We start from the raw sequence: 18,726 nt of genomic DNA, 5'->3' as shown, positions 1-18,726 counted from the left end.
GGATGTATCAAAATTATAGTCTTTGAGATACTTTGGGGGTACTGCTAGATGAAAGGTTGGACATGACCTGGCAGTGTATGCTCACAGCCCAGAAGGCCAATTGTGTCTTGGGCTGCATCCAGAGGAGCATGGCCAGCAGGTCAAGGGAGGTTATTCTGCCCCTTACTCTGCTCTGGTGAGATGCCCCTGCAGTCCTGCATCCAGCTCTGGAGTCCTCAGGACAGGAAAGACATGAACCTGTTGGAGAGGGTCCAGAGAAGGACCACAAAATCCATCAGGGGCTGGAGCACCTCTCCTGTAAGTAAAGGCTGAGAGAGTTGGTGCTGTTCAGCTGGAGAAGACTCTGGGGAGACCTTACTGCAGCCTTTGAGTGCTTAAAAGCAGCCTATAAGAAAGATGGGAGGAGACTTTTCAGCAGGGGCTGTTGCAGCAGGATGAGGGGTGATGGGTTTAAAAAGAGGGAGATTGAGGCTGGAAAAGGGGAAGAAACTTTGTAGAGTGAGGATGGTAAAATCCTGGCACAGGCTGCCCAGAGAGGTGGTGGATGCCCCATCCTTGGAGACATTGCAGGCCAGGCTGGATGTGGTTCTGAGCAACCTAGTCTGGTTGAACATGTCTCTGCTCATGGAGGAGTCGGGTAGTGGACTAAGATGACCACTGAGGGTCCCTTCCAACCCAAACTATTCTATGATAAATTTGAGCAACTTTGATGTAGTTAAAAGAAGCTGTCTTCATATCTTTAAACAATTGCATAATGCATTTTTTAACTTGTTAATGTTTGGGTTTTGTCAGAATAGGAATTAAACAATTTGGTAGGAGTATTTCGTCTTGCCTCTACATCTGCATGAGAATTCCAGTGGAAGTGCCAATGCATCTATCTGCATCTTAAAAGAGCTTTAGGAAAGCTGCTGTTTGTTAAATATTCATAGCAGCTGTGTTAAAGTGCACTTTATACAGATAGCAGCTGTGTTAAAGTGCACTTTATACAGAAGTAACTTGTTTTTTCTTGTATATTTTGGGGTTTCAGACTTCATACAACGCAGCATCCTCTGCCTGATCATATACCATGTGTAAGATGAGAAACAAGCTTTATGTCCCTTCTGAATACTGATAAATACTTAAATTTGAATTGAAGCCAATGTAATGGTCTAAGCTTGTGTCTTCAGATGGTTCAACTGTTTAGATTTTGGCAGTGAATGATTGCAACTTGAATATTGAATTTATATAGTTGTTATAAATTTAATATGCTAGTTCTAATATTTCTATTTAAAATTAAACAGTTCAGCCTATTTGAGACATTCAGTGATTATTTCAGTGTGTATTTGCTTCTTGGTGGTCACAGGTACTTCAGGGGAGATGCAGATGTACTTGCTGTTGGCCTAATGTTCTTGATACTATTCTGCGTTTAATTTTTTGCAGCGATGCCCTGTACGTCTCTTCCAGCAGTGATGATGAATTTGAAATGTGTGAGTAATAGCACATCAGGGTTTTTTCCTCTGAAGGAGTATGAAAGTGACATGTCTAATTAGAGTGAAGTAGTTTTTATGCATTATTTTATTTCCTTGCTCCTGCTGCAAAGTACATTTTCTCCTTGCAATGCGGTGTTGGTAGCTGTATGCCACAGGAGTGTTCTTGGATCTTACGTCTCAATCCTCCATGCTTTTTGCCTTGCATTATTTGTCTTGGTGCCTCGGTTTTGTCTGTTCCCTATAACTTGCTTTCTTCTTAGACTATAGACCATCTTTGAATAACCATTTTCTCTAAGCAGTTGCTGTTCCAAACATGTCTAAACTACTCAGAATTCCCTCTTGCATGCTTTTCCTTCATAGACTCTTAACCACTTAGGATGTTTTGGGGTTTTGATAGTGGCTGAAGGTCTTGGTATTGTGGAACTGCATACTGAATTTTACATGGTGTCTTCTGCTGTCCATAACTTTGTATCTAGCCTATACATACAAAACCTGATGTCTGCACTTTTCTTTTTCTTAATAGCCTTTAATGACTATTATTTTGTGCTAGAGTAATTGAGTACACAGTAGTTTGGGGTTTTTTGCCCTGTTGCAAGAGTTCTATTTAGCTTGCTCCTTAGATGAACTAATCATGGCTCTACCACACCTCAAGTGGGTTTCAAGCTGATGAGTAGTTTAAAGGTTTATGTTTGCAGTATGTTCCTCATTATGTATTCAAGATTTGAACAGAGATGGTAGTAGAAATGGTAAGACAAGAAGTCATATCTGTTTATTTTGCCTTCTGCATACCGTTCTTCTGTTAGTCCAGCTGCTTTTAAAGCAGGTTTCTCATTACTTTAGAGTTTATACTGTGCTCCATCTCAGTGCTGTGTGAATGATCTTAAGCATTGTCAAGCCTTACTGCTTACATCCAGTTGAATTAAAACATGATGTATATAGTTCACTGCATTACTATTGGGCTTTCAGATCTGATAAATGTTTCAATACTGTCCGTTCATTAAGTTATTAGCTCCCTCCCTGTAATTTTTAAAGTTATTTGATAGTCTGCTCTATTTTTCTACTCTTTTATTTTCTTTTTTTTTTGACTCAGTCTGGGAAGCTCTTGAGGCCGAAGTCAAGTGTCAGCTCTGGTATGGAAGGTAGCTGAGAGTAACTAATTGGATCTTAGAGCAGAATATTTGAAAAGCTGCTCTATTGCCATGCTATCACTATACTGAAAATTTCAGGAAAGGGTGAAGGAAAAATATGTGCCAAGAGATGAGAAAGTAAAGGGAATTGATTTATTAAGTAGCAAGTTGTATTTGTCTGTAAGCCTTTGTCTGCTGGCATTTGTTCTTCAGTGAGCCACCTTGATGAAGTGAATTGGAAGGCAGCAGATGCCATGGTTACTTCTTTTGTGATGAAGGTAGTGGTGAAGACTGCCAGGTGCTAAAGTTGAAAATAACTCACTGCTCCAAACACTCTTTGAGCTTCAAGTTCCTGAATTCTTTTTTACCCTTCCCCCTGTGCTCTTCTTCAAAGATGATAACATTCAGTCCCATGCTCTGCTTATGGCACAGTGCAAAAGTTTATAATCCCGTTGAAGTCATGCATGCAGCTTTGGACTGGGAGAGCAAACACTCCTTAAGTGCTCTTGTGGCTAGTTGCGTTTTGATGAAGGGACAATGGTTTCCTTTCTCCCTAGCCTGATTTATGCTTTAATGAAGTTTGTTCCCCTTCAGCTTTCTTGAATCTCTCATAATAATTGTGTATGAAATTTTGATGGCATTTTTTTAAGACTCACTGCTTCAAGCATGTGCAGTTACCACTGCTTGAATGGTGTTTTTGTTGTTAGCAGTCACCACAGTATTCCTGAAGTGATTAAAATACAGTGGGGTATTGTTACCATTTTGTTTGACTTTTTGGGGGGGAGGGGGATGGGTTTTGGGTTTTTTTTGGGGGGTGGTGTGGTTTTGGTTTTTTGTTGTTGTTTTTGAGTCTCTTACTGGAATAACCATATGGACAACTCTTTGCAGCAGAAAAGCTATTAACCTGCAGGTACTGAAATGCTTGGAGAAAATATTGATAAACCCATTCAATTCCATCCCCAATGGTCCACATATATGAGAAGACTCTACTGGATACTGCAAGATACATAACAGCCCTTCTCTGGCTTTGGGCTGCACAAGGATTGATTATGAAGGAAATGCTAGAAAGCTGCTGTCAGCTTTAAGGAATTGAGAGTTGGAATTATATATAAAGGATTCTTATGTTTGGTAGCTGTTTTAGTTTTTTTTTGTGTGTGTTTTTTTTGTTGTTTTTTTGTTTGTTTGGTTTTTAAGATTTTAGACCAAATTATTACTAAAATTTTCTTCTTAGAAAAGCATAACAAAAGAAATGGAACCTTGTTCTTAATGATGTTTTCTTTTTTCAGTTTTAGCTAGAATGAAAACTCCAAAATCTGTTTCAAAAAAGGCATACGTGAGGTGGGTGCTGTAATTAATGGCTTCTATATATTAGGTTTCTGTATCACATCTCCTATTCAGAATACAGAAAAATTAGTAGAAGTTTTAGTGGCTCATAGGCAGATGTGTTTATAGGAGTGAGCACAGACAGAAGTTGGTGTTCAGTTTGTATGTTCAGGTCAAATGTAAAATGGTGTGTTTGGAGGTGTACATGCTCTGTTGCCATTCCTATTAATGAACAGGGTTGGTAACATTTGCTGAGAGCAGCTGATGATGTTATAGTGTGTGGTTTTTTTTTTTTTTGTTTGCCTTTTTTTTTGCTAAGGCATACTTACTCTTGTATTTTCCTGTTTATGCCTCCCCTTTTTCATGTTATTTGTTCATTTTGCAGTTTGAAGGACTCAATCGGTGATTTGGATGATTTCTGCTTGGACTTGAAAGTGAGAAAAAGCCCAACAAAGCATGGCAAGTCAACAGCAAATACAGAGAAGGCATTTTAATGGGTGGAAAGTTAGCATTCATTTCTGAGCTCATAAATTTCTGGGAGATCTTGTTAAACATAAGTTCACTTTGTCTCTTGCTTGAGGCTTTTCTGTTTCCCATGGGAGTAAAAGAAGAAAGTATGCTCATACTGTTCTGACAAGTATATATTTTGAAGCATTGCTATAGATCTGTAGATACAGACTGTGATCACTATGAAGAGAGGACATAGGATATGCAAATTAGTGTTCCAGTGGCTGTAGTGGCTCATTCTGTGGTCAAAAGACACTGAGTAAAGAAAGGAGGTAATTGTTGGTTAGCTAGATACCTTTGATTCAGTGCACGTTTTGGCCAAGGTGTTGCAGAGCCACAGATAATGCTTTAATTTGGAGCTTCTTTAGCCAAGGTCCTTTGCGTAATCCTGTTAACACTGGCTACAAGATGCTCAAGCAAACCATTACTTGTGGGGCTTCAGTGCTTGTCTGGGCAGAGGATCCCTGTTTTCCCCCAAAGGATGGAAAGTGTCTTGGTTTACAAACATTCAGAGCCTGACTACACCTGTCTGGTGCACTTCCAATTGATAAGTGCAAGCTGGGCTTCAGTAGAATGAGTGAACAGGGCTGTGGAATTCTTCACACAGCCAGTAGGCCAGTGATCAGGTGATAGAATTTTGGTAAATGAGGGATAATAACAGTGATCTCATGTAAACGTGGAGAAGCTTTGACCCCTGATGAAGAAGGATGGGATTGTTTGCAGCTGGTGAGAATGTCAAACTTGAAACATGTATACCAACTGCAGGCTGTAAAAAGCTATTGGAATGGTTTCTGGAAGTGAAGTGGAGGAAGCACAGTGCACCAGAAGCATCATTAAAATTAAAAATAAGTCACCAAGAGATCTGACCTGATCCCTTGTTCCTGATAGGTCGAATTTGAGATGTTAGAAGCCTTGTTTGTTGGTAGATGTGCGGTTTGTGCTGTAGGCTATGGTCTGATCTTCACTTGGTGGTTGTATAAAACTTTAATATGAAATGTTCAGCTTCTACATGCACATAGCTTTTGTTACTGGGAATGAAAATCATGCCAGCATTAGTTACTACTTAGAATTGTTAGGCTTGATGGCTTAGGTGTACATGCATGTGGTTTAAGGTAATTAAAAAAAAAAGTATTAAAAAAATACATCTTTTGGTGACTTTCCATTTAGTATGACGATAAATGGGCAAGGTATAACAAAGCAAATGGGAAGGTATGTTTCTATTCTTTGTATTTACTTATCTTTTTCAAGGACTTTTTTTCTTTTTTTCTGTTAAGACAGAGGTAAATTTCCTAAAAGAAATTATTAAAACTTTAAGCTGTTTCTTTTGAATTGCAGGACAGAAGGATCTTCAGACCACGAAGAAGTGGATGCCTTCTGGAAAGAAAAACAGTTGCTGTCAGGAACTGCAGTATCCAGAGGCTTCAAGTGACACTGATGATTCTGTCTTTGTAGAATCTGACTACCAGAAAGGGTGAGTAAAAGACCTGAAAGAGAGTCAGAAATGGATAAAACTCCCACCTCCACAAAATCTAAGAGAGTCAATCTCCAGAGGCAGTCCAGACTTGCAACCCAGAAGGAGAGAAAGGAGCTGTGAAAAAAGTACAGAAAATAACGTGCCAACTGTGACATTACAACAAAGTACAGAGATAGAATCAGATAGCTCGGATGGTGAATTTGAATCATTAATAGAACAGATAAGGAAAGGAAGTATAGCTCAAAACCTTATCTTAAGCACAAATAAAACTGTCCACCAACCAAGCACAAGAGGTGAGCAGTTGTTCTTGGCGGACTTGCAAGCTGCTGACAGCAGTGGTGTAGTGCTGATTGCCTAATTATTTTCATTTGTGTGGCATATGTTTTAGAAGTGCAACCCAGTATCTTGCACTTGAATTTGATGCAATCAGAAATTATTCCTCTGAGTACTGTGATTCTATTAGTCTTGTGGTATCAAAGTTTAAGTTTTTCAGCATTGCTTGTTTTTATAATTCCTGTAACTGTAGTCATTTTAAAAATTGTTCTTAAAAAAAAATCTAACTGGTGGTTTTGAATGATGTTCCCCAGCCAACAGAGAAAAGGCCTACTGAAACCGCAGACCTTGAAGCAGTCCTTGATTTCTGGTGTGAGGGTCACTCATTTTACTAGTCTGTCCAGATGTGGAATGGGGATATAGGTAGCTATCTGATCACAACTTGATTGTGAAACAAATAATGTGACTTACGGTACATGACGGAAGGTTAAAGTAATTTTTTTTCTTCAAATGGTGTCTCTGCATTACTGCTCCCAGTGTTCTGGTGGTGTATTTTGAATTGTGAAGTGTTACAGAAATACCTAAGTGAGGTCACAAATGCTTTTCCCTCCAGTTCCTCCTAGCTGAATGTTTGAAAGCTTGACGTCTGCCACTCCTTCATAGAATGTCAATTTTTGTACTATATAACAGCAGATTACCTTTCCCTCAGTTGTATAAGACTTTGTATTCAAGTATGCACAGTAAGAGTGTGTGTGCTGAGGTGGAGTATTTAACTTTTTCATCTTTGTCTTACTTAGTTGCTGATGTCTGTGTTCCATATTCTTTGTAATCCTGTGACTCTTTCTGTTGAACTAGAAAATAACAAGTCACCCTGTGAAGATGGCCAGCCTTTGAAAGGGAAGGGAGTCAAGACACCAAGGCCAAATGCCATTTCACTTCAAGAAACAACTTCCAGGATAATGGCTTCTGCAAGAATTCCTAGGAACAAATTGGCCAGTTGCTCCCAGTCAGCAAAGACAGAGAAAAGGTAAATTTGTTTTTCTGTAGGTTATTTTTTTTTCCTACTATGTTCTGTGACCAAATATAGATGGACAAATAGATGCTAAGCATTTTGCTTAGGATGACATTCTGATTTTTCTGGTACCTAGAAACTTCTGCTACCAAATTACCAGTTGTTAAGTAGCTGTACATCAAAACTTTCAGTCATGGGTGTAACAGGGAGAATATAAACTAATCTCTGCTTAGAGGAATTAATGACTAAAAAATGTGGCAAATACCAGATCTTTTTTGTAAATGGTAGCTCTGTTGCTATTCCTTGTCTTGGCACAGCATACTTCTAACATGGCTGGCCCTATGCATTCTATTTATCCATCTGATATTTGTGACCTCACTTAGGTCACTTAGACGTTTCTGTGACACTTCACCAGTTCATTTAAGCTTTTCAGGAGAACATCCTTTTCATTTATGGTGGTAGCTGCCTTTGTTCTCCTTTTAGCCATGTGATGTTTCCTTTAGTCATTTAATGATTGTTTATACCAATGCAAAACCTTTAAATGGTGTCTTCAAAGCTGATACTTTGTCAGAATGCTGCAGTATTGGAGTTGGTAAAATACCTGCTTCCCCTGAGTTAATTCCTGAGGATTCCCAAAAGGTAAGGGGGATGGAGCGAGGAGATGGCTGGTCTCTTCTCCCAAGGAACAAGTGAGAGGACAAGAGGAAACAGCCTTAAACTGTGCCAGGGGAGGTTTAGACTGGATATTAGGAACAGTTTCTTCCCCAGAAGGTGCTCAGGCATTGGAACAGGCTGCCCAGGGCAGTGGTGGAATCACCATCCCTGGAAGTGTTCACGCACTGTGTAGACAAGGCCTGCAGTGCCATGGGCTAGTGTTGGCCTTGGCAGTGCTGGGGAACAGTTGAACTTTATGATCTTGAAGGTCTTTCCCAAGCTGGTTGGTTTAATAATTTCTCTGTTTCTGAAAACACTCTTTATTGTGGGTGATCGTGTTAGGGCTGTTCAGATATGGATCAAGTTTTGGTATAATAATGGCTCACTGTGTCACAAAGATCTGAGCTACCCTCTTTTCCTATTTAGGAGTCCTCATAATCTAGTTTTGTGAATTAATAAAGTAATTTCAGAACTGTTGATCGAAGGAGGTGATCCTGCCCCTCTCCTCTGCTCTCATGAGACCTCACTTGGAGTGTTGTGTTCAGTTCTGGTGTCCTCAACATAAAAAGGACATGGAGCTGTTTGAGCAAGTCCAGAGGAGGGCCGTGAGGATGATAAGGAGGCTGGAGCACCTCCTGTATAAATATAGGCTGAGAAAGTTGGGGCTGTTCAGCCTGAAGAACAGAAGCTGCATGGAGACATCAGAGCAGCCTTCCAGTATCTGAAGGGGGCTACAGGGATGCTGGGGAGGGACTCTTCATCAGGGACTGTAGTGACAAGATAAAGCGTAATGGGTTAGAACTTAAACAGGGGAAGTTTAGGTTAAATATAAAGAAGAAGTTCTTTACTATGAGGATGGTGAGGCACTGGCATACGTTGCTCAAGGAAATTGTGAATGCTCCGTCCCTGGCAGTGTTCAAGGCCAGCTTGGATAGAGTCTTGGGTGACATGGTCTGGTGTGAGGTGTCCCTGCCTGTGGCAGGAGGGTTGAAACTTGATGATCTTAAGGTCCTTTCCAACCCTAACTGTTCTATGATTCTGTGATTCTGTTGCAACAGCTCTGCTCCTTCATGCCCCTGAAGGGGGAAGAAGATGCTATAAGCCGGTGCTTCCCACTGCCTCCTGAGGGCAAGCCAGAGAAAGGTCAGGAGAGCTTTATGTCAGTGGCAGCATCCCAGAGATCTTTATTGGCTATGAAGTGGCTATTATTTTTCAATTTACTTCAGTAAACTGCTTTATGTTTTTTCTTGCAGGCTCCGGGTGTGCTCAGTGCCTGGCTGTTTCTTGCAAGATCTCTCAAATCCAGGTTCCCACTGTGTGAGGTATTTTAAGAAAAATAAAGAGGAGCTGGCATGGAAACTCTACTGTCTCTATAATAGCACCATCTTTGACCAGAAGGTTGGCTTCAAAACAAAACCTACAATTTTAAAATGTTAAAATGTTGCTTCTTGCCTTTTGATGCGATTGCTCTTTATCCTCTTCAGTTAGTAGAAGCTAAGCAATGGCTTATGTTTGAATTAGTACAAGCAATTTCTTTGAAAGGGTTTTATTACCACTGTGGTGCAGTGGTTTACAGCTTGGCTTGCTTTCCCAGCTGTAGCGGTGTACCATCTGTAAGCGAGCAGTCTGGATGTTGTCCAAGAGTCCTTGATGAGAGAAACTGCTACATGAGGGGCCTTTGATCCATTTCATCTTTGAATGGGTGACTGATACTTATTTTCATGGATTTTATAGTACCTGCAAGGTTATCAGCTAAGCAGCCTGAGAACGTTTTTGTTGCTACCTCTGTGGTAGTAGACTCCAGCAAAGGCAGCTATGGCTTTGCTGCTGAAAGAAGGTTGCATACCACTGTTGCTCATTAAGCTTTTACAGAAGTAACATGTACTAGTGAACTCTTCGGCATTATCATAGCCTAATAGCTAATTGTAACACAACTTTCTAGCCTCCAGCTGACAAAAGGCAAGTGGTGGGAGCATATGTTGGGGATAAGGGAGCTAGCTAATGAGTAAAAGCTCTTCCCTTTGTTGCTAAGGCATGTCATGCAACATGCAGATTTCGTTCGTTCCTATTGCATGTTCATGTTTGCCATTCTGGAATGGACAAAAAAGCTGTTTATTCTTTGACTAACAGTTTTGGGTGAACCTAAAGCTGTAAGCTGTGTTCAAATTGAAGATTCAATTTCAGAGAACTGCTGTCTTGACCTTTAAATCTTCTGGGATACTGGAGATTCTCCTTTGGTGAGAAACATCTGTGAAAGGAAGGATGCTTCTCCCAGTAATTCCAATAGCATTTCCTTCAGGAGGCAAAAGGTGTCTGTGCAGCTGAGAAAATGTTGTGGAGCTGAGCAAGGACACATTGAGGTCATGGGAGCTGAGCTGATCAGGCTCACTACTGCTGAAAGCAAAATATTTTGATTACCAGTGCTTCAGCCGTGTACCTGTACTAGCACTTAGCTACTTAACTACTGCTGGACCATTTATTTAAGCTTATTAACTAATTTGGATGACAAAAAACCTGATAGTAAAAGAAGAGTTAACTGAGATATTATGAGGGGTTATCAAATCAGGAGCAGCACAGAGAATAAGCAAGGGATGATTATTCACCCTCTCGCAGTGTGAAGGTGCGTCAAATTAAAATGGAAAGTTGCAGGTTCATAACAACCAAAGCAAGTGGTACTTGACCTCTAAATTTTTAAGCAGTGGAGCTTCTGATAGGAGACTATAATTGTGGTCTGTGTGCTAACCGTGCACATGTTTAAGAACGTACATACATGTACTCCCCAAAACACCAGAAAACACTTCTAAGGGCTGTTTAATAAAGAGGAACCACCTGTGCCTCAGTGAGGTGGTGTCTTGCAAAATGACTAGCAAAAATAAAAGTCATCTTTTTTGAAGAGGAAATTTTTATGTTTCATTGCTGACCTTGTATTTCCTCTTAAGCAGCATGTGTTAGCCACTGTTGGAGGCAGAATAGAGGAGCCAAAGGACTTTTTGTCTCATCCTGCATTATGAAACTCCCATGTGTTGGTTACAGAAAAACTGATGATGGGAATGACAAGGAGGAGGGTGGGTTTGCATCTTGAATGACAAGAGTGTTAAGGGCACTAACAGGCACATCCTTTGCTGGCTTTGCAGTAAATATAAGGGGAAGCCAGAGGTCCGGAAGGAGAGATGTAGGAGAGGGCAGATTACACATACTGTTTTGTTTTGCAGTTACCAGACAAAATGGAAATAATCTGGAATAAGAAAATGAGAAAAACAGCAGGATATTGTGTAACTGGGCAGACAGAAGGTCCTGAAGCAAAGCGTTACGCTAGAATAGAACTTTCTGAGAAAGTCTGTGACTCTGCAGGTAGGTAAAAGAAAAAATACATTGATTCTTCTGTGAGAAAGCAAGTTCTAGAGATAAAAACATGAATGTGAGGCTTAATTGATATGGAACAGGACCCTGCTTTGATATTTCATATTATCTTAAATAAATAATTCCATTAAGTGTAGTACTTGTTTTCACAACCCTTCTGAGAGGCTAGACAACTTTACAGAAATGTGAGAACAGATACGTTAATGCTAAATGCAATATTTTGCTTATGTTATTGATTTGAAGAACTGTAGGTTACTCATATGTACTATAATGGCAATCTAAAATCTGACTCATCCATCATAACTAGCCACCTTGTTGGTCGTATTTGAATCTGGAATAAAGATAGGTCAGTGTCAAATTAAGTTCTGTTGTGTGGTGGGTACTGTAACTGTTACTTTTCCCTCATCCCCTCTCAATTTGGGGAACTTACTGTTTCACTTACCATAGAAGAACTAGTTCTATAAATGATAGAATATTTTTAAATAAGCTTAATAAATCTTATCATATCTCAGATCATGAGAGATCATAGTATCATAGAATCCCAGACTGGTTTGGACTGGAAGGAACCATAAAGAATATCCATTTCCAACCCGTTGCCATGGGCAGGGACACCTTCCACTAGAGCAGATTGCTCCAAGCCCTGTCTAGCCTTGCCTTGAACACTGCCAGGGATGGGGCCACCACGGGTTGTCTGAGCACCCTGTGCCAGCATCTTGTCACCCTCACAGGGAAGAGCTTCTTCCTAATGTCTCATCTCAGTCTCATTTCAGTCTCCCCTCTGGCAGGTGAAAACCATTCCCCTTGTCGTGTCCCTACAGGCCATTGTCCAAAGCCCCTCTCCAGCTTTCTTGTCGGCCTTTTTATTTATTGGATGACTCATAAGGTGTCCCTGGAGCTTTCCCTTCTTTAGGCTGAACAAGGCTAACTCAGCCTGTCTCCATAGAAGAGGTGCTCCAGAACGAGCATACAACTGCTCTGGAATTACAACAGAGTTCCCTGGGAATCTGCTTTTGAGGGCTTAGTAGTCCACAAGTGCTCATCAGTTTTTAAGATGTACCTTTTAGAAGCAGGGGAGCAAACAGTCCTGTGTTGTAAGTCAAGCAGGCAGGGCAGGAGACTAGCTTGGATGAACAGGGAACTTCTTGTGGAGGTCAAGGGGAAAAAGAAATTGTATGATCTCTGGAAGTAAGGTCTGGCTTTGCAGGAAGGTTACAGAGCTATGGTTTTTATATGCAGGGTGAAGACATGAAAGGCCAGAGCTCATTTGGAGGTGAAACTGGTCAGTGTTGTCAGATAACAAGGAAGGCTTTTTTTAAAGTACGTTAATAGCAAGAGGAGATCTAAAGAAAACATTGGACTGATGTTTGTGATCAGACTTAATAGGGATGAAAGAAAAAGAAGAGGTATTCAATGCTACTTTTTGCCTCAGTCTTTACTAGAACTGTCAGACCTTGGGCTGCTTAGCCTCCTGCGTCAGAGGACTACAAGTGTGGACACTGAAGTTGTAAAGAACCAGCTGTATGTCCGCATACATGTCACAAGTCCATGAGGCCTAATGGGATTCACCGCACAGTACTGAAAGAGTTAGCCAAAGTTATAGCAGGACACCTCTTGATCATCTACAAAAGGTCTTGGGAGCCTGGGGAGGTCCCTGCTGACTAGAAGACAGTCAGTGTTATTCTGGTTTGCAAGAAGGACATGGAGGAAAATGCAGAAAACTAGAGACCTGTTAGTCTAACCTCACTTCCTGCAAAAATTATGGAGATGATTGTATTGGGTACTGTTGAACAACAGTTAAAGAGTAATGCAACTTAAGACGCAGTCAACATGGGTTCACGAAGGGAAAGGCCTGTTTAACTGATTTGATATCCTGCTATGATAAGGTCAGCCACTTAGTGGATGAAGGAAGGCAGTGGATGTAGTTTTTTTTTGTACTTAGTAAGGCTTTTGATACTGTCCCTCACAGCATCCCTCTGGACAAATTGTCCAACTGTGGGATGAATAGGTTCATGGTTTTCTGAGTGAAGAACTGGCTGAAGGGCAGATCTCAAAGGGTCGCAGTACGTGGAACTACATCTGGCTGGTGACGGCTCACCGGTGGTGTTCCTCAGGGTTTCATTATAGGGCCAGTCCTGTTCAATATATTTATCAATTATATGGATTCAGAATTTGAATGCACCTTTAGCAAGTTTGCTGATGATACCAAACTGGGAGAGGTTGTGAACTCTTGAGGGAAGATGGCCTTGCAGAGGAATCTAGCTAGATTGGAGCATTGGGTGATGATTAATGGGATGAAATTTAGCAAAGCCAAATGTTGGATTCTGTACCTGGGATGAAATAATGCTGGGCACAAGTATAAACTGTGAGAGGAATGGCTGCAGCACAGCTCTGCAGAAATGGATCTAGGGTGCTGGTTGACAGCAGGGTCAGTAGGAGCCAGCAGTGTGCCTTGGCAGCCAAGAGGGCAAACTGCATCCTGGGGTGTATCAACCCACAGTATAATTAGCTTGTGAAGAGAAGTCACTATCCTGCTATATTTAGCTTTGGTGTGGCCTCATCTTAAGTGTGTGTGGTTCTGGGCCGCATAACATAGTAAGGACATGAGGTACTTAAATGCATCCAGAGGAGGGCAGCAAAGCTGGTGAAAGGTCTGGAAGAAATGGCCTATGGGGGTGACAAAGGACTTTGAGTTTGTCTAGTTTGGAGAAAAGGAGGCTGAGGGGTGACCTCATTGCTCTGTACAGTTTCCTGAAGAGGGGAATTGCTGAGCTTCTCTCTCTGGTATCTAGAGATAGGCCATATGGGAATGGTTCAGAGCTGTGCTAGGAGACCTTTAGACTGAACATCAGGAAGCATTTCTTTACCATGAGGGTGGTTAAACACTGGAACAGGCTTTCTAGGGAGGTGGTCAATGCAACCCATGCCTGTCAGTGTTTAAGAGGCATTTGGACAATACCCTTAATACTATGCTTTAACTTTTGGTCAGGCAGTTGGACTAAGTAATCACTGTACGTCCCGTCCAACTGAAATATTCCATTCTAATTGTGGAGAAAATTTAGTGCTCTACTCTAGTTGTTTCTGGAGGAAAAATATCAATGTTACAAAAAAAAAATATCAATGAATCTTGGTCTATATAAAGGTGTTTAGGGTCTCATCTAAATAAAAAAAAGAAACAAAAAAAGCCCAACAAAAAACAACCCAGAAAACAAAACAACAACAAAAAAAAAAAGCCCCCAAAACCAAACCAACCAAGCAGAAAAAAACCCAAACAGATTAGGTGTGTAGGGAAGTAACTAGGATGCAGAATTAAGGCTAATCACAAAACTGGAAATCCACTGAGTAAAATCTTGTTTTGGGACATTTTATCTGATCAAAACACTGGTAATTCCAACCTCCAAAATAAGTCATAGAATTGTAGAATGGTTTGGGTTGGAAAGGACCTTAAGATTATCTACTTTCAACCCCTGTCATGGGCAGGGATGTCTCATGCTAGACCATGTCACCCAAGACTGTCCAAGCTGGCTTTGAACACTGCTAGGGATGCAGCATTTACCATTTATTTCGGCAACTTGTTCCAGCACCTCACCACCCTCACAGTAAAGAACTTCTTTGTTAGATCTACCCTGAACTTGCCCTATTTAAGTTTGAACCCATTACATCTTGTCCTATCACTGAAATCCCTGATGAAGTCTTGCATCTCTGTAAGTGTTAAAGCATTGACCAAGGATGAAAGTCTGTACTTCCCTGTACCTGACTGATCTCAGTATCTTTTGTTTGCCTTACCCCAAGATCGTGTTCGAGACACGCTAATTCATGAAGCTTGTCATGCAGCCACCTGGCTGATCAATGGTGTTCGTGATGGACATGGATGATTCTGGAGATACTATGCCAGTAAATCAGCTGTGATTCATCCAGAACTGCCGGTAGTAGCACGTTGCCACAGCTATGAGATTAATTACAAATTCATCTATGAGTGTGATCTGTGCAAAGCTACGTGAGTAATGTTTTGGTCTTGCATATGACTGTGTATTAACTTTGTCTCAAGTTTGGCAGTCTCCTATATCTGGAAATGATGGGTCTGTTAAATTGGGTTACTCTTGAGTTGTCACTTCACGCTTCCTAAGCCGTCAGAACCTCATTATGCCATTCCACATGTTTGTTTTCAGGTAGTCTCAGTTTTATTTCAGAGGTGAGGACAGGCTGAAGTGTCTTCCGAGAACCATTGGTGATGATGGAAGGTCTTTGAGAAGCAGTAAGAGATCAGAATATGTGCCTTAGCTTTTAATGACATGGCAGGAAAAGGTCACCTCATGTGGCTGCTCTCACCTTTCAAACGTTGCTCAAATGATGTAAATTTGGATTCACCTTCTACTGTAGTTTATATTGAGTGAACTTGTGAAAGTTTTTGACCACTTAACTCTGATGTCATGATCAGTTGATCCCATTATAGGCTTTTTGGTAGGAGGAATATTTCCACTCTTACCTGAGTACTACATCAGACAACCAGCTGGGTTCGAAATGACCTTTAAGATCAACTCTAACTGTTATCCCAGGACTGCCAGGTCCACCTCTAAACAATATCAAGAGTAATACTTGTAGGCCTATACTGATAGAACAACGAATGGATCTGGCACATCCCTGTAGAATGCATGTAAGTAAAATACTAGCATTTGTTGCAGAAATGAGCCATTCCAAGTTCATTTGACATCTGTTCACATTTTACATTTTAGAAAGTAACATCTTTGAATGTTACTTTGAATGTGCCAGGACAACAGTCTAGGTTTGATCTAAGGAAAAGCAGTCCACAGGGAGTGCTAGACATATCATGGTCGATTGAATTGCTTTTTATGTTTATCCTTGAAAGATACTGAGGAGCATCTGATACTGAAGGAAGTCAGTAGTAACTGGAATTTAAAAGCAGAACAAATCCCCATAAAAACTAGGCACAAAATGTGTCACAGTATTTAGATACTAGAATAAAGTACCAGTATAAAGTTTCTGGGATTTGTATCTTTGAGTTGAATTAAGACTAAACATTTTTCCTACTCTTGTTATAGTAGTATTAAGTAAAATTTAGAAACCAACAGTGTAATGATTTCTATTGGTTTAAAACTATAAAACCTGTAGCCAGTTTTCTAGTTGATCTTTTATCTCATGGACTCTTTCAGCTTGTGTATCTATTAAAGGAAAATAGATATCTGCAGCCACACAGGCATCAGCAGCACTGTAATGTGAAGAACTGAAGTTGGAGACATACCTACCTATAGATTGCAACACTGGTCATCAGACTTCTGTCTTGCTTACTGCATTTGTTAAATGAGAACTATATGTGCTGCTGAGATCAAGCATAAGTAATAGTTACTATAGTAATTTCCCAGGTTTTTTAACTTTCATGGGTGTGGAAAGAGTCACCTTTTCTTGGAAGATCATATGCAGTGACCTTGGTCTCAGTGGGAGAGCATGAAGTTTAGTGAATTCAGTTCTGCATAGCCTGGGAAAATGGTTGATAATGGTGTGGGGGATTTTAATATTAAAAAAGAATAAATTATCTCCCCCTCCCCCCCTCCTCTTTAAGGGCTAAATTTATCCTTACAAAGCATGCATGGAATTTTTCTTTTTTTTCCATCAGGGCCATGCGTGCTACTTCTAGAAGTGCCAGAGGGAAAGAGTATTTCACATATAAAAGAATCTTCTGGAAGTAGTTAATATGGTTATGCAATGCATTAGTTACTTAGATGCAACAGAGCATTGAGAAGATTCGAATACCTAAAGGGAGCTGACAAGAAGTTTAGAGAGGGACTTCTCACAAGGGTCTGTAGGGACAAGACAAGGGAGAATGGCTTTAAGCTGCCAGAGGTGAGATTAAGATTAGACATTAGGAAGAAATTATTTTCTAAGAGAGTGATGAGGCCCTGGCACAGCCTGCCCAGAGAAGCTGTGGCTACTTCATCCCTGGAAGTGTTCAAGCCAGGTTGGACAGTGCTTGGAGCAACATGGCAGGGGTTGGAACTAAATGAGCCTTAAAGTTCTTTCTAACACAAACCATTCTATGATTCTGTGATAAGATTTCATGGTGATGGCTTTGGGGAGAAACTTGAAGGAGGGGTAGTTCATACATGGGTTGTGGGGGTGTTTTGAATTGTTGCAGCACTTTATACTACTAGACTGAGAGTAAAAGAGACACAAGAAGGACCCAAGCTGAAAAAGCAGTGGAAAAAGTTCTAGGGTAGAGAAATGTATAATACAGATTTGATTGTTCCACTGTGTGAAGTATGTAGTCTGTTCCTTGTTCTAAAGTACTAGCTTAGAAATCTGACCTAAGTATCCTGGCAGAAGAGAAAGGAGCCCTTTCCTCCTACAAGTACTGTCTGCTGCAATTGTGAAATCAAAGTGCTTATTTTTCCATTTCAGGACTGGACGTCATTCCAAGTCTCTGGACACAGAGCACTTTGTGTGTGCATTCTGTGGGGGGCAGCTGGTCCTGAGTCGGCCCACTCGGAAGGGTGGCACTCCTGCTAGGACACGTCTAATGCCCTTTGCAAAGCATGTGGAAGAAAAGTATGGACTTATGAAGAGAGAGCAGCCTGGGCTGAGTCCTGCAGAAGTCGTGCAGGAACTCTGTGCTAATTTTGCTTTAAAAACTAGGCTTAAAGATTCCTTGTAATATCTAAATACACTCCTTTTTTGATGCTATTTAGATTTTGCATGTAGTAGTATATAGCATTAGTCTAAGAATGTGTTTCGGAATATTCCAGATAATATTTTGGCATTAAATACTTCTAATAAAGGAAACCTTACAGATTGTTCTAAAATTGGCAGGAGTGAACAAGAAGTGTAATGGTGATAGAAAGTCCATGGCAATACACAGGTCAGTCTTAGACTTCAGATAAACATCAACTGTGCCTGGGAAAATGCAGTTCAAAGCCCTTCATGGGACTGACTTGTTATGTTTGGAATTTTCTGAACGGTATTTACATGTAGTGCTTCATAGCATGTCTTCAGTGTTTCCAGTGAGCAGTGGATTTACTCTTTCATTTGGGTAGCTGATACACCGTAGACTCTGTGCTGAAGAACTGCTAGGTATTCATCTGTCCATTCCTGCTTGGATGCAAGATGAATCCAGGCCCAAAAACTAAAATCCTTTGGTTTGTCTGGATGGCTTCCAGTGCCACGCCTGAGGAAGGCGTCAATATGGGTTCAGGCATTCTCCCATAGAGTTTCTTGAGTGGTTCTTGGCTGTTTTTTGTTTTTTTTTTCTTGGCAATAGGTAAGTGATGCCTCAAATCTGTCAGAGAAAGTGTGAGTTTCTGCACAGATCTCTGGTCTGTAGTGAGATCAAGCCTTGATTGAGTTTTAGTTGCCTTTATGACTGAGATGTCATAGAAGCCAATGAACACAAGTATACGCTGTTGCCTGCTATATAACACTTCTATAGCTCATAAGTTAGATGCCCGTCTCCACCACTCTGGGCTTTGAAAAGAAGGTATGTGCCGTCATGATCATCAGCAGAGAGTGAAGTTACGGGAA

General features: G+C 40.8%; 1 protein-coding gene across 3 annotated transcripts; it reads left to right on the top strand.

The window, feature by feature from the left end:
- Positions 1-6,070: 6,070 nt before the first annotated feature.
- On the top strand, positions 6,071-18,001 carry LOC133210732 (germ cell nuclear acidic protein-like). Of its 3 annotated transcripts, XM_061350401.1 has the most exons (7): positions 6,071-6,193; positions 6,488-6,596; positions 7,029-7,200; positions 9,093-9,237; positions 11,052-11,190; positions 14,989-15,193; positions 17,611-18,001. In XM_061350401.1, the coding sequence occupies exons 2-6, from the start codon at positions 6,578-6,580 to the stop codon at positions 15,069-15,071; spliced, it is 558 nt and encodes a 185-aa protein (XP_061206385.1). In that variant the 5' UTR covers positions 6,071-6,193; positions 6,488-6,577; the 3' UTR covers positions 15,072-15,193; positions 17,611-18,001. The 3 variants fall into 3 exon arrangements, 2 of the variants coding, with proteins under 2 accessions (XP_061206385.1, XP_061206386.1); XM_061350402.1 differs by lacking the exons at positions 14,989-15,193; positions 17,611-18,001 and adding an exon at positions 12,629-13,448; XR_009724996.1 differs by lacking the exons at positions 6,071-6,193; positions 6,488-6,596; positions 7,029-7,200 and adding an exon at positions 7,620-7,824.
- Positions 18,002-18,726: the final 725 nt, after the last annotated feature.

The sequence above is a fragment of the Neopsephotus bourkii genome, unplaced genomic scaffold (genome assembly GCF_033783945.1).
Source record: "Neopsephotus bourkii isolate Nb327-2 ecotype Australia unplaced genomic scaffold, CSIRO-AGI_Nbou_v1 NB_491, whole genome shotgun sequence".
Taxonomy (NCBI): domain Eukaryota; kingdom Metazoa; phylum Chordata; class Aves; order Psittaciformes; family Psittacidae; genus Neopsephotus; species Neopsephotus bourkii.
This window is presented reverse-complemented; position numbering and strand designations above follow the sequence as displayed.

Bases quoted from the DNA above. Each gene is read 5' to 3' on its own strand.
- LOC133210732 (XM_061350401.1), top strand. The intron at 7,201-9,092 runs GTAAATTTGTTT...TTTTTCTTGCAG, and splicing joins TCAGCAAAGACAGAGAAAAG to GCTCCGGGTGTGCTCAGTGC. The intron at 11,191-14,988 runs GTAGGTAAAAGA...CCTTACCCCAAG, and splicing joins GAAAGTCTGTGACTCTGCAG to ATCGTGTTCGAGACACGCTA.